Source organism: Lissotriton helveticus, chromosome 5_1 (genome assembly GCF_964261635.1).
Source record: "Lissotriton helveticus chromosome 5_1, aLisHel1.1, whole genome shotgun sequence".
Classification (NCBI taxonomy): Eukaryota; Metazoa; Chordata; class Amphibia; order Caudata; family Salamandridae; genus Lissotriton; species Lissotriton helveticus.
In genome coordinates, this window is record NC_136065.1 from 2,048,365,240 (window position 1) to 2,048,379,416 (window position 14,177).

Below are 14,177 nucleotides of genomic sequence, written 5' to 3' on the forward strand. Positions count from 1 at the left end.
ACACAATAACAGAGAATTACCTGAAAGTCCCCTATAAGTACAGTATACATACAATTTTAGTATAATTCAAAGGCCTTGGCCAACACCAGACATAAAACACAATATTATATCTAACATTTAAGAGTGATATTTCATATTTGAAACCTTCAGGCAGTCCAGGCTCTTTAGATAACAACAGATCACGTCCTGGGGTTCAAAGTTTAGCATTTATTATGGGCTTAAATAAAAGTATGAAATGTTCTGGTGACCCAAAAGCCTGGACTGGCATATGCCATGGGGGCGTTGGCAGCACTCTAAAAAACATGTTTTTAACAAAAACCACACCATCGCTTCCTCACCTGGCTGGGCCCACCCTGGTGGGGCTGTTTGGCGCCAAATGACTGGGCATGCTTGCTGGTGCGGTCCTTCTTGGCTTCTATAGCAGCATAATACCTGTTGTAGGGTTAGGTCAGAAACCACGGATGCACATTTATGGGGGAGAGAGCAAAAAGAGATTCAGAAAACAAAACAGTCAATGAGGTTTGAAGTTTTTTTTTTTTTTTTGTTTGTTTTTTTACAAAAAAAGATGTGGCTTAAGGGTGCATAGAGAGAAGGTGCAAACCTGGGCCTGCAGCTATGTCCCCTGGCATCAGCCCAGCTGTTAACCAGCAGATGTGATCAGAGCTGTACTGATGTAGCGCTGTGCTCTTTTCCACACGTGAGCTGATGAACGGTGGGCTTTCTTGACCATGCCACGGTGAAGTACAAACGGCTCTGCAGATTGCCAATCAGAGCACAGTGAGCTTTGGCCACTTAGGGCCCTAGTCACAAAATGTAAGAAATAAAAAATTGACATTTGTACCTTCAGGATTTTTCTGTTTTGAGTACACTTCCAACTCTTATTACATTCACTAAGTATAGTTCACTAATCCAACTTTTCCAGTAGTACTCTTGCATGTAAAATGTACACATGGGAAATACAAATCTGGTTAGGTTACGTTATTTGGATCTGCTAGCTGAGCGTGGTAGTGCTGCTGGCTGTCCAGGCGTTCCTTCCATACAATTTCAAGATCTGCATTGCAGACTGGTGTCTAAGTTGCATGTTAATGATTTGCTCTGGTCATTGTGTTGTGGCCTGTCCATAGGTTGTGCAAATGTTGGTTGGCAGATATAGGCCCAGTAGTGCCAGATTCATACAAAACTGTCACGAACACAGGATACATTTACATACAATAAATATGAATGGAAGTAATTTACATAGTGATCATCCTGAAACTCTGTGATGAGTTCGACATGCCTTAACATTTGATGGGACGCCCCACTCTTCAACCTATCTTAATCAATGGACTGTGGCCTTATAATATTGGATTTGGAGAAGGTTGGCACATTTAAGTTTGTTTTTCCAAGGAGAAAATATTTTTAGGCCTGCAAGAACCCCATCCGTGACCAAGCTCAAAACATATTTATCCTCCTTTTACAGGAGTGAATGTGGAAATGTTTGCTGAGTGTAAAACGGACTGAACACACTTAGAGGAGCTTTACCTACTTTTAAATGTTGGACCACCCTCAGGCACCAGCAAGCATGCACCCAACTTCAATGGGCTGATTCCGCCGTAATAGCAGCCATTTTCATATTTAACAAATCCTATTTGAGGATTTAAAATTCTGCCAGTCCTGATTCTGTGACATGGCATTAAAGTTCACCTCTTACAAACTATACATTACTTCCACACATAGCTTTTTTTTATTTTTTTTATTTAATCCTCATTTGCCTGACCCACTCTTATTTAGCCTCCAAATGCCATCCACGCAATCAAGGTGCAGGGTTTCCTCTGCACCCAATACTACAATTGGTGGAAACCGGCAAGAGATGGCCCGAAGAGTATCGTGGGAAAAGACTCCAAACTTGACGTTTTAATCAATTGAACTAGCCGTTCGGAGCCAACTGGAGGGGCCTAGTTCTGGAGTTTCATGGCATAATCATAGGACCGGGGGAAAAAAAAAAAACCCCGGTTACTGTCTCCAGCGGACCAAAACGTTCCAAAACATACGACTACTTTCGCCACCTGATCTCCTCAAATCTGTTTTAGAGGTTGCGTAGAGAGACGACAGCCAGTTTGCGTGTGTTGGTGCTAGATTTTCAGTCCAGACCTTGCATATCTCTCTTCTTGCAAGCAGTATGGCATAGAACAGAAATGACCTTGCGTGGCCCTTTATATTGTTGTCCCATCCAAATATAATCAAGGAAAGTGAGATAGAGATCGAAATGTTAAGGATGGAGTCCAGGGTTACTTTAACTTCATTCCAAAACTGTGATATGTTGGGGCATTCCTTGAACATGTGAATATCTGAGGCTGCGGAAAGGCCACATTTATTACATTTTTTGCCTGGGATAAATTTGGATAGTTTTAACGGTGTAAAATATGCTCGATGCATTGTGAAGAAGTGATTACGCCTTAGCCATGCAGGTTTGACGCATTTATATAATAAGGTGCAGGAATTCTGCCAGGTTTCGATGCTCTGAGCCCCCAGATCTGAGCCCCATAGTTGTTCCGGGAGGGTGAAATCTCCGTCTATCTCTTCTAGCAGGCACCAGTACCACTGCGAGACCTCTTTGCCCCCTGCTGGTTTCGTTACCAATTTCTCTTCAGTGATACTATGCTTCCCTAGTGTTACCCCAGACCTGTTTGCTGCCTTAACCCAACTATCTAGTTGTAAAAACTTAAACCTCGAGAGCTCTATCCCCCGCTGCTCCCGCAACTCCTCCCAGGGCCTCAGTGATTCTCCTGTCAACACTTCTCCCCATGTTAGTATCCCTCCTGCTCTCAACGGAATAGAAAACCTGTCGTCCCAGCAAGAAGGCAGCCCTGGAGATTCCCAGATGGGTGCGAGGTTGGAGTAGTATGACAAACCCAGGTTCCTCCTTATATGTGACCATATCTTCGCTTGGGACATAAGAATTTTTAATTTAACTTTCTTAAAGTATTTCTGTTCTCCAAACTTGAACATATAGCCGTTAGTTGGTAATCCAGCACCGATCAGCATTGCCTTAAACATAAGGCCTATTGATGTATTGGTTGGCACTTTTAAGAGCATTCTCGAATGGGATAGTTGGAATGCCCACGCATAGTATTGCAGATCAGGCAGGGATAGACCCCCCTTTTCCCTCCTCCTCCTCAGCTTTTTCCATGATATTCTTGCTGACTTGTATCCCCACACGAAAGAATTAAGCTCTCTCTGGCATTTCTCTAATGCTGTTTTATCAAATGCGAGAGGGATCGTGTTAAATAGGAAGGTAAACTTGGGAAGGATTGACATCTTTATCAGGCTTACTCTGCCTAGGATAGTCAGTGGAAGATTAGACCAAGATTTTAGTGATTTTTTGATTTCATTGAGAATTCTCTCAAGATTAACTTGGGCAATTTGGGCGATGTCTTGCACTATCCGGATTCCCAGATATCTCATTGAGTTAGATATATTTAACCGTAGGTCAGGGATGTTCCATGCCATGATGTCGGTTTTGGTTGGGTTTATCTCATAGCCCGAGATACGGCCAAACTCTTCAGCTCTCCTAATCACTACAGGAAGTGCGATCTCCGGGTCTGAGGTAAAGATCAAAATGTCATCTGCATACAGAGCTACCCGCTTTTCCCACTCCCCGAACCTAAAAGATGGAATAGAATCTTCTCGTCTGAGAACTTCCGCAAACGGTTCTATATATAGGTTAAAGAGGAGGGGGGAAAGCGGGCAGCCCTGTCTGGTACCTCTAAAGATCCCAAGTGATTCAGACAGTGTGCCGTTTATTAAGAGCCGTGCTGTTGGTGATTTATATAGGAGCTTTATTGTTCGACAGAATTTCTCCCCTAAGTTGACCTTCCTTAGAACGTCATTTAAGTAAGACCAGTTGACATCTTTATCAGGCTTACTCTGCCTAGGATAGTCAGTGGAAGATTAGACCAAGATTTTAGTGATTTTTTGATTTCATTGAGAATTCTCTCAAGATTAACTTGGGCAATTTGGGCGATGTCTTGCACTATCCGGATTCCCAGATATCTCATTGAGTTAGATATATTTAACCGTAGGTCAGGGATGTTCCATGCCATGATGTCGGTTTTGGTTGGGTTTATCTCATAGCCCGAGATACGGCCAAACTCTTCAGCTCTCCTAATCACTACAGGAAGTGCGATCTCCGGGTCTGAGGTAAAGATCAAAATGTCATCTGCATACAGAGCTACCCGCTTTTCCCACTCCCCGAACCTAAAAGATGGAATAGAATCTTCTCGTCTGAGAACTTCCGCAAACGGTTCTATATATAGGTTAAAGAGGAGGGGGGAAAGCGGGCAGCCCTGTCTGGTACCTCTAAAGATCCCAAGTGATTCAGACAGTGTGCCGTTTATTAAGAGCCGTGCTGTTGGTGATTTATATAGGAGCTTTATTGTTCGACAGAATTTCTCCCCTAAGTTGACCTTCCTTAGAACGTCATTTAAGTAAGACCAGTTTACCCTGTCGAAAGCTTTAGCCGCGTCTAAAGTGAGGGTTGCCAGTGAGGTAGAAAAAGCTGAGGCGATGTCAATTGCACCCACTAGGTCGTATGTTAAATCGGAAAGCTGACGCCCTTTAATAAATCCCTTCTGGTCTTGATGGATTATTTCCCCCGCTACTGAGCCCAGTCTAGCTGCCAAGATGGAGGTGAATATCTTGTAATCATTATTCAATAATGATATAGGACGGTAAGACTCACATAGTGTTGGATCTTTCCCAGGTTTTGGAATCAAGACTACAGCTCCATGATCGAGGGGGGTCATTGCCGTCCTTCAGGATACCGTTAAAGAGGGCCGTTAAGGAAGGGACAATTTCATTTCATTTCATTTTGGACATTTATAGAGCGCCTGGAAGTACGCCCACCGGCGTGTCCCCGCGCTGTGATAAGTGAGAGCTGAAGATACAACCACCCTCCCAACCGTCTACCTGCTAAACAAAAGGGTCTTGAGTTTTTTCCTAAAAATTGATTCCGATGGCTCCAAGCGCAGGCTTAAGGGTAGAGCGTTCCAGTACTTGGCCGCCAGATGTCTAAAAGATCTACCCCCCATACGTGCTTTCCTTACTCTTGGTACCGTTAAGAGTCCTGTGCAGGAGGAGCGGAGGTTGCGTGTGGGCTCATACCCGGTCACCAGACTCTTAAGCAACGCAGGAGCCTTGCCATTCAAAATACGATGGCATGTGGAGAGAGATTTAAATTCCACCCGACTGGCAACTGGAAGCCAGTGAAGTGCGTGGAGCGCGGGTTTGGAGGGGGATCTCCTGGGGAGCCTCAGCACCAAACGGGCTGCCGCATTCTGCAACACCTGGAGGCGCCTGGTGACCTTACTGGGGGCACCCAGGTATAATAGGTTGCCATAATCAAGACGGGATGTCACCAGGGCATGCACCAACGCTCTGCGGGCCGCAAGAGGAAGAAGATCTAACACCTTTTTTAAGGTCCTCAGAACGCCGAAGCATACCCCAGCCACACGGCCCACGTGTGTGTCAAAGGTCAGGCCAGTGTCCAGCCAGACCCCTAAATTCCTTGCCTCCCGGCAAGGAGCTGGTGCCTCGCCCAAGCAAGAAGGCCACCATGCCGACGACCAAGCATCCGGAGTCCCACCCACAATCAGTACCTCGGTCTTGCTACCGTTTAACTTTAAACAGTTGGCGGACATCCAGGCTGCTAGATCTTTCATGCAGTTCCTGAAATTGTCCGCCGCAAGATCCGGGGTACGTGAGAGGGAGATGGCCAGCTGCGTGTCGTCGGCATAGGACACAACACGTAGACCATATTTCTCCACTATTCCCGCCAAAGGGGCTACATAGAGATTAAACAAGGTAGGGCTCAGGGACGAGCCCTGAGGCACTCCCTGGCCCAACTCGATCTCTCTAGAGTAACAATCGCCCAGATGGACCTGAAAGCGTCTGTCCGATAGAAAAGATCCTATCCACCCCAGCGCTGCACCTGAGATTCCACCTTCCTCCAGACACTGTAGCAGAATGGAATGTGCTACAGTGTCAAATGCAGCGCTGAGGTCTAGCAGGATTAAAGCCATAGTTTGGCCTTCATCCGCACCCTGACGCAAGGCCTCCACCGCCATTAGAAGGGCTGATTCCGTCGAATGACGAGGGCGGAAACCAAACTGAGAGTCGTGGAGCAAACAGGCATCATCCACGTACTTCATCAGCTGGTGATTGGCAATCTTTTCCGCAACCTTTGACATGTAAGGCAGGAGAGAGATGGGACGTAGATTCTCAAATTTGTCAAAGCCGATATTGGCTTTTTTTTGCAGCGGGAGGACAATCGCTTGTTTCCATGCCGCAGGGACAGTCTGAGTCTCATAAGAGGTGTTAAGCAGATGGCGGATGTGAGGTTCGAGAACATCCAAACTTCCCATCAGCCGTCTGGGAGTAGTGGGGTCCCTAGGTGAGCCAGACCGTATTGATCCGCAAATGCGGATGAGCTCCTCAGTCGGGGGGGTAGTGAAGCTGGACAGCCGTTGTTTTCCTAATCCCTTGGTAGTTCCCCCAAGCCTGGGGATTTGATCAATCTGGTGTGGGAAGGAGGCGTAGATTGTTGCTACCTTGTTGGCAAAATAGTCTGCTATTCGGTCACAACCCTCCACTGTGCAAAGTTCTTGCGGCACTGCTACAGGTTTCCCTACCGATAACGTTTTGTAGATTAGGAACAGTTCTTTAGTGGAATTTTCAGCTTCCAAGATCCTGGTGCCAAAGTATGACGTCTTGGCTTTCCTAATCAGTCTGTGGTAGGTTCGCCGTTTAACGTTGTATTCTGTTTTAGCCGGCACCGTAAGGGTTTTTCTCCATTGTCGCTCTGCATGTTTACACACCACTTTGGCTGCCCGTACCTCCTCATCATACCATGGTGCCGTGCCCTGCAACCGACCACCCCCTCTTGATATGCCCAGTGGGGCCACCTGGTCCAAGGCCTCCGTAATGAGCAGGTCCAAGTTGGTATTTAGAGCTTCCACTCCCACTCCCCCTAGATGACCTTTTTCCCTGAGGGCCTGATTGAATTTAATTTGGGAGAAGTTCGACCAACATCGACTATGGTGCCTAGAGGCCGATGGTATCACCGGCCGAGCTCCCTGAATATGGATCTGAAAGGGAACCAAGTGATGATCTGTCCAGGGAATGGGAATAGGGTCGGAGACATCTACCTGTTCCCAATTGGCAAAAATTGGATCCAGGGTATGGCCTAATTGGTGGGTAGGCTGAAGAACTTTCTGCTCAAAGTGTAGAGCTTCCATACTTTGATGGAATTCCCTCGCTACTCTGTCAGTGGGGTCATCAAGGTGGAGATTGAGATCACCCAGTACCAGATATTTCTCAACTCGCAGTGCTGCCTCAGTAATACCCTCGAGTAAGCTTTCACTAAATCGTGCAGCAGTGCCAGGTGGCCTGTAGATCAAAAGGCCCTTCAGAGTGCAGCTGCCGTTGACAGAGATGGAAAATGCCCCCACCTCACCATCCACGATCTTCGCCTGTTCTAAATGACAATGAAGGCCCTGTCTGGCCACAATAGCTATCCCACCGCCTCTCCCAGTTTCCCGGTCTAACCTCGCCAGGGAGTAGCCCTCTGGGATAGCGTCAAGGACCTCGGGCGTGGAGTATTGGTCTAGCCACGTTTCCGTGATAAAAACCAAGTCCCATTGTTTATTGGTAAGAAGATCGTGCAGATCCAAGCAATGTTTTCGCAAAGATCGGACATTTAGAAGACCACACACCAAGGCATGCTGGCCCCTAGATGTCATACTGCCCCGATTGAAAGTGAAATTACAGTGGTCACAGCCTAGAGTGTTTCCCGCCTTCATTTTATGCAGGCATGGCTCGGATTGGGGGCCCCGGAGGGCCAGCAGATCCTCACGGCTCCAGGTTACATGCCTCGGAAAAAGACCAGGGGGGATGGCCCTGGCCCGCGCCCGGCCGCGGACGGGCTTAACTTAGGCGCAACTTCGGCGCGCCATCGTCGCGCCCGCTGCGCTCGTCCGCTGCGCTGCCTAGGACACATCCGCCTTTTATCCCCCCCTGCGTCCAACAGCTAGAGCGCTGCAGATGGAAAGCAGGAAGTAGCTGGCTCGGACCCTCCACGCCCTCTGCTCAAACGGCGCTAGCCACCGGCGTCAGAACGAGGCGGGAGGGAGGGACGAGTCCAGGACTCTGTGATTGGTTGGTGTAGCAGCCTGCTTGCTTCCCTAATGCCTCAGCAAAGCAGAATGCTAAACGCGGCCAGTCCTCCAGTAAACACTGCAAAATGAAATGAGCAGCGCGAGTGCAGCGACCCACTCTCTTTCACACCAGTGCCCAGTGAGTTTAAAAGCTTTTTTAAAATTAGCGCTAGAGATGTGACAGCATAAGCAGCATATAAGTTGTAATCACTCATACGCCGGTAGCGCAGTTAAAAGCGGTGAGGGACACTGCCACTGCCCACTTACCACGCGGAACTGCGAGATCTGGTGCCTTTTATCCCCCCCTGCGTCCAACAGCTAGAGCGCTGCAGATGGAAAGCAGGAAGTAGCTGGCTCGGACCCTCCACGCCCTCTGCTCAAACGGCGCTAGCCACCGGCGTCAGAACGAGGCGGGAGGGAGGGACGAGTCCAGCACTCTGTGATTGGTTGGTGTAGCAGCCTGCTTGCTTCCCTAATGCCTCAGCAAAGCAGAATGCTAAACGCGGCCAGTCCTCCAGTAAACACTGCAAAATGAAATGAGCAGCGCGAGTGCAGCGACCCACTCTCTTTCACACCAGTGCCCAGTGAGTTTAAAAGCTTTTTTAAAATTAGCGCTAGAGATGTGACAGCATAAGCAGCATATAAGTTGTAATCACTCATACGCCGGTAGCGCAGTTAAAAGCGGTGAGGGACACTGCCACTGCCCACTTACCACGCGGAACTGCGAGATCTGGTGCCTTTTATCCCCCCCTGCGTCCAACAGCTAGAGCGCTGCAGATGGAAAGCAGGAAGTAGCTGGCTCGGACCCTCCACGCCCTCTGCTCAAACGGCGCTAGCCACCGGTGTCAGAACGAGGCGGGAGGGAGGGACGAGTCCAGCACTCTGTGATTGGTTGGTGTAGCAGCCTGCTTGCTTTCCTAATGCCTCAGCAAAGCAGAATGCTAAACGCGGCCAGTCCTCCAGTAAACACTGCAAAATGAAATGAGCAGCGCGAGTGCAGCGACCCACTCTCTTTCACACCAGTGCCCAGTGAGTTTAAAAGCTTTTTTTAAATTAGCGCTAGAGATGTGACAGCATAAGCAGCATATAAGTTGTAATCACTCATACGCCGGTAGCGCAGTTAAAAGCGGTGAGGGACACTGCCACTGCCCACTTACTACGCGGAACTGCGAGATCTGGTGCCTTTTATCCCCCCCCTGCGTCCAACAGCTAGAGCGCTGCAGATGGAAAGCAGGAAGTAGCTGGCTCGGACCCTCCACACCCTCTGCTCAAACGGCGCTAGCCACCGGCGTCAGAACGAGGCGGGAGGGAGGGACGAGTCCAGCACTCTGTGATTGGTTGGTGTAGCAGTCTGCTTGCTTCCCTAATGCCTCAGCAAAGCAGAATGCTAAACGCGGCCAGTCCTCCAGTAAACACTGCAAAATGAAATGAGCAGCGCGAGTGCAGCGACCCACTCTCTTTCACACCAGTGCCCAGTGAGTTTAAAAGCTTTTTTTAAATTAGCGCTAGAGATGTGACAGCATAAGCAGCATATAAGTTGTAATCACTCATACGCCGGTAGCGCAGTTAAAAGCGGTGAGGGACACTGCCACTGCCCACTTACCACAATTGTATCGGCCAGGGCTCTATACAATTCTCCAGGGAGTCCATCGGGGCCTGTAGCTTTACCGTGTTTTAGTGCAGAAACGGCCTTTCTGACTTCTACCTCTGAGATGTCCATTTCTATTGCCTCGCTTTGTGTTTGCGAGAGGTGTAGAAGAGATATCTGATCTAGCCATGTATTCCTTGCCTGTTGGTCATCTGTGATGTCTTCCCTGTATATTTCCGCAAAGAACTGCGTGAAGGCAGTACTAATTCCTACGTCTGATGACCTGAGCTCATTTTCCCCCTCAACCATAATCCCTCTTATGTAGTTTTTAGCTTGGTCTGCTTTAATCCTCCAGGCTAAAATCTTACCCGCGGTTTCTCCGAATTCGAAGTTGGATAATTTACTCGCCTCCCATCTCTTTGAGACCCTCTCTTGTAGGATATCTTCCATCTGATTTCTGAGGTCTGACATATTTGTTTGATCTTGTGGTGACCCGGTTGTACCCCCAAGCCTTTGTTCGATTGTCTCCATCTCCTGTTCAAGGTTTTGGATTTTTAATAGATAATTTTTCCTCATAAAGGAAGCTCTGTTGGTAATGCAACCTCTCAGGTATGCCTTAAGGGTTTCCCAGACCAAAGCAAGAGAGGTCGAATACAGGTTGATATCTAAAAACATCCTAGCCTCGGAGTTGAGGTGTGTCACTTCCTCCGGGTCCAATAAAATAGTTCGATCAAATGACCAAGAGGGGTGATTTTTTTGAGCTTGAAGTTTTAAGATGAACGACAAGGCTGAATGATCGGATAAGTGAGAGGGTATATACTTGATGTTAGATATGGAATTTTGGAGACAGTAGCTAAACAGGGCTAAGTCTATTCGTGATGTATGTTTGTATTTTAGATTCTTATACGATACCCCCGGTTTAGTGCCAGCTCTTTCTCTCGATATATCTGCCAGACCCAACTCCTCCATGATCCCTTTAAGAGATTGTCTAGATTTTGAAGGGGGTTGACAATTATGCCTACTAATATTGGTGGTTTTGTCTAATTTCGGGTTTAGAATAACGTTAAAGTCCCCTGTCCAAATTATGGGGTCCGAAGTGGTTATTAGGTTGTTCCTTATAATTTCCAGGAAAGACGGATCATCTGTATTGGGACCATAATATCCAGCTAGATTATACCTCTGTCCATGTATAGAGAGGTTAACTATGAGCCATCTTCCACTGTTATCTTCCCTAAAATCGAGAATCCGCACATTTGCTGATTTTTTGCAAATTAGGAGAATACCTCTTATATTTGCATTGTGGTCGGTACTTAAGAATACGTCTATCCATTTTTGTTTTTTTAGTATTGAGTCTGCCTCATTTTTTAAGAGATGTGATTCTTGGATAATGATGATCTGCGCCGGGGAATCGCGCAAATATTGTAAAATGCGTTCTCTTCTCCCTTGTACGCGCAGACCATTCACGTTCCAAGATAGGAATTGTACCGATGTCATTGTTCCTTCCCAATATTCACTTCCATGCCACACAATTTGATATTTTTTACTTTATTACTTTTAGTTGTTTTATCTAAGGCAGTTGGATTGTAAAAAAGAAGAGTCTGTTTTAGAGGGCCAAGCTTCTGAGGATAATTTTGAGTTTTTATGCTTTTGTGTCCCCCCTCCCGCACCCCTTTGGAAAACCCGTCCCTACTTACTCTGGCCAGTTGTTGAACCGGTTCGCGCCAGTCTATGCCCTCCTTCCCTCGACACGGGTTACGCTCCTTAAAAATAACTAGAGAGAAAAAACAGTGTTTTATCCTGTGCTTTAACCGTCACCATCACCCTATTGAATTGTTTGTTCACGACCCCCATAGAGTGTGAGTTTATTTATTTTTTTTTTTTTCTTCCGGCCCACTTATATTCTCTTTTTTTTTTTTTTCTTTCCCTTTTTTTCTATTTTTTCCTCTCCCTTTCTTCTCTCCCCTCTCTCTCTTTTTTATTTTTTCATTTTCCCTCTCTTACTCTTTTTAGTTTCCTCCCCTTTTTTTTTTGTTATCACTTCATATTTTCCTTCTTCCCCTGTTCCTCCCCTGTTCCTCCCACCTTATCTACTTTTTTTTTTTTCTTAATTTGCCCACTGCACATTTTCCCCCCTCTTTTTTTTTTGTCCCAAGTTTCCTAAGAGTTTCCAATAGCTCGCAAGATGCATTCTTGAAGACGTCGTTATTCAGCCTATAGAGTAAATAAGCTGAATGGGCGGGGGGGATCTTGGTCATTCAACATTTGCCCTGAGAATGGTTCTGGATGGACTCCAGAAGCTCATCCGCCTCGAATGGTGTTCTGACGTTATGCATCTTATTGTTGTACATGACGCGCAGAAAGGCCGGGAACCTCATTTGGACTGTTGCCCCAGCCGTTCTGAATTTGTCCATCCTCTGTCCCAGCTCCCACTGCCTGTCAAGCGTAGACTTGGATAAATCAGAGCGGACCTCAAATGGGAATTCAGAGCATTTTGTAGTTTTAAGTTTGAGCGCTGTGTTGAGTATTTTCTCTTTCAAGGCGTAAGTCAGGAAGTTAACGAGAATTTTCCGAGGTTTAGACCTGCCTGCATTGAGACGAAACGGGTCACGGTGGATCCTCTGGATGTCTTTCTCCAAAGCTTCAGTTGTTTCTTCGAGATCCAAGGCTTCCTTCAGTAGATTTGCAACGAAGCTCTTAATGTCCCCCCCTTCTTTCCCCTCCGGAATTTTGAGAAGACGCAGGTTATTTCTGCGTGAGAAATTTTCTAAAGATTCCATTCTTTCTTTCAACGCGTCCCCCTCCTTGCGTAAGTTGTGGATCTTTGACTCAGCTGCTTCAAGATTAGCTTTTACTACTCCCACTGTGCTCTCTAATGCCTCCGTTCTTTCACACAAACCATCTACTTTCCTTTCTAAGGCTTCACATGAAGAGCGGATGTCGTTTTGGTTTGATTTAGAGACCAAAAAATCGTTACGAATTTCTTCTCTCATTGAGGCAATCGAAGCCGCCAGAGCGACCAATGCAGTCTCGGTGGTAGTATGTGTCGTGCTACTGTCCCCCTCTTCCTCTTCTCTCTCCTCTGGACCTTTTGAGGGGCCTGTTGATGTTGATGTCAAGGTTTGGGCCTCTCCTTCATCGTACAGGGTATTTACCACTACCGACTGTGATGGAGCGGACAGTGGTGGGGGGGGGGGGGAGTGGGTCCGCCATTTCTGTTAGTGGGGTTGCAAGTTTGATGGGAGCTACAGTAGGCTGGTCAGTATTGGTATTGTGCTGATTCACCAAAAGGATATTAGTACTCAGAATAGTGCCAGAGCTCTCGTCCTGATTATTAACTGGACTTAAATCTAGGACTTGAGGCAGGACTTTAAAAAACGAGCGTAAAGAAGGGGTTATTTTTACAACATTGTTTGTTGGGACCAGGGCCTTAACCCCCCCTTGGCTGCTTTTACTAGTTTTTTTATTTCCTTTCCCTTTGGTTTTCGTCCTTGTAGCTATTGGTTTAGATCTCTGATTTATTTTCTCTTTGGATAGAGCTGAGAAACTGAATGGGATAGGCGTGCTTAAAGGCTCGCTCAAGACAGGGATGGAAGGCGGGGCAGAAGCAGGAACAGAGGGCTCAATTACAGACACTGAGTCTAGAACAGGGGGTTCTGGTAGATGTAGTAGTGACTGGCTAACCTTTTTTTTTATCTCTTTTAGGTTTTTAATTACACACTTAAGGTTACTTGCCTCCCCTAATGAAATTCCCTTGCCTCTCTCCAGGCTCGCTTTGCTCAAACCCTCTGAGAGCAAAAAGACACCCCCCACCGAAGGCTCCTTACTGTCGTTATTGCTGCTTGCCAAGCATCCAGCTCCTGTTTGCGCCTGGCTAATACTGTTGGGTTCAGACTGCTTCTGTAGCAGCTGAACCTCCGCACCTCCAGAGCCCGCGCAGCCAAACCTGCCTCTGAGCAGACCTCGCGCTGAGCGACCCCGGCGAAGCTCCACGGCTGCTCTGCTCCACGGACACTGAGGGGGCGGAGGGCTGCCGGAGGGCAGGGCGAGACACATCCGAGGTGGAGCCGGTCTGGTGAGGGAGAGTGAAGCCAGCAGTCTGTCCTCGCGCCGGTATTTCCAAACGGACGCTGTGAAGCCGGAGGGCAGGACGAAACACACCCGAGGCGGAGCCGGCCGAGCGAGGGGGAATCACGCCGGCAGTCCTGACTTCGCGCCGCCACTTCAACTTCAACTCCAGCAGCCTCAATTCACCTCGCTGATTCAGGTAGGGGGGGGGGGCGAACAGAAAAGCGGACCCCCCGCGAGTAGCCTGTCTCAGATTAGGTGTCAGTTTAGGGGCTGGAAGGAGCGGTCCTCCGTGCTACGGGAGCTCAGGCATCCAGTGCGCGCACTGCACT

General features: G+C 47.6%; 1 protein-coding gene across 1 annotated transcript in view; it reads right to left on the minus strand.

The window, feature by feature from the left end:
• SKIC2 (SKI2 subunit of superkiller complex) overlaps positions 1 to 14,177 on the minus strand; it is a 251,546-nt gene that overhangs the window by 114,053 nt on the left and 123,316 nt on the right. The window contains exon 15 of the mRNA XM_078645898.1: positions 339 to 432. Within this exon, the coding sequence (XP_078502024.1) occupies positions 339 to 432 (94 nt within the window). The remainder of the gene's footprint in view (positions 1 to 338; positions 433 to 14,177) is intronic.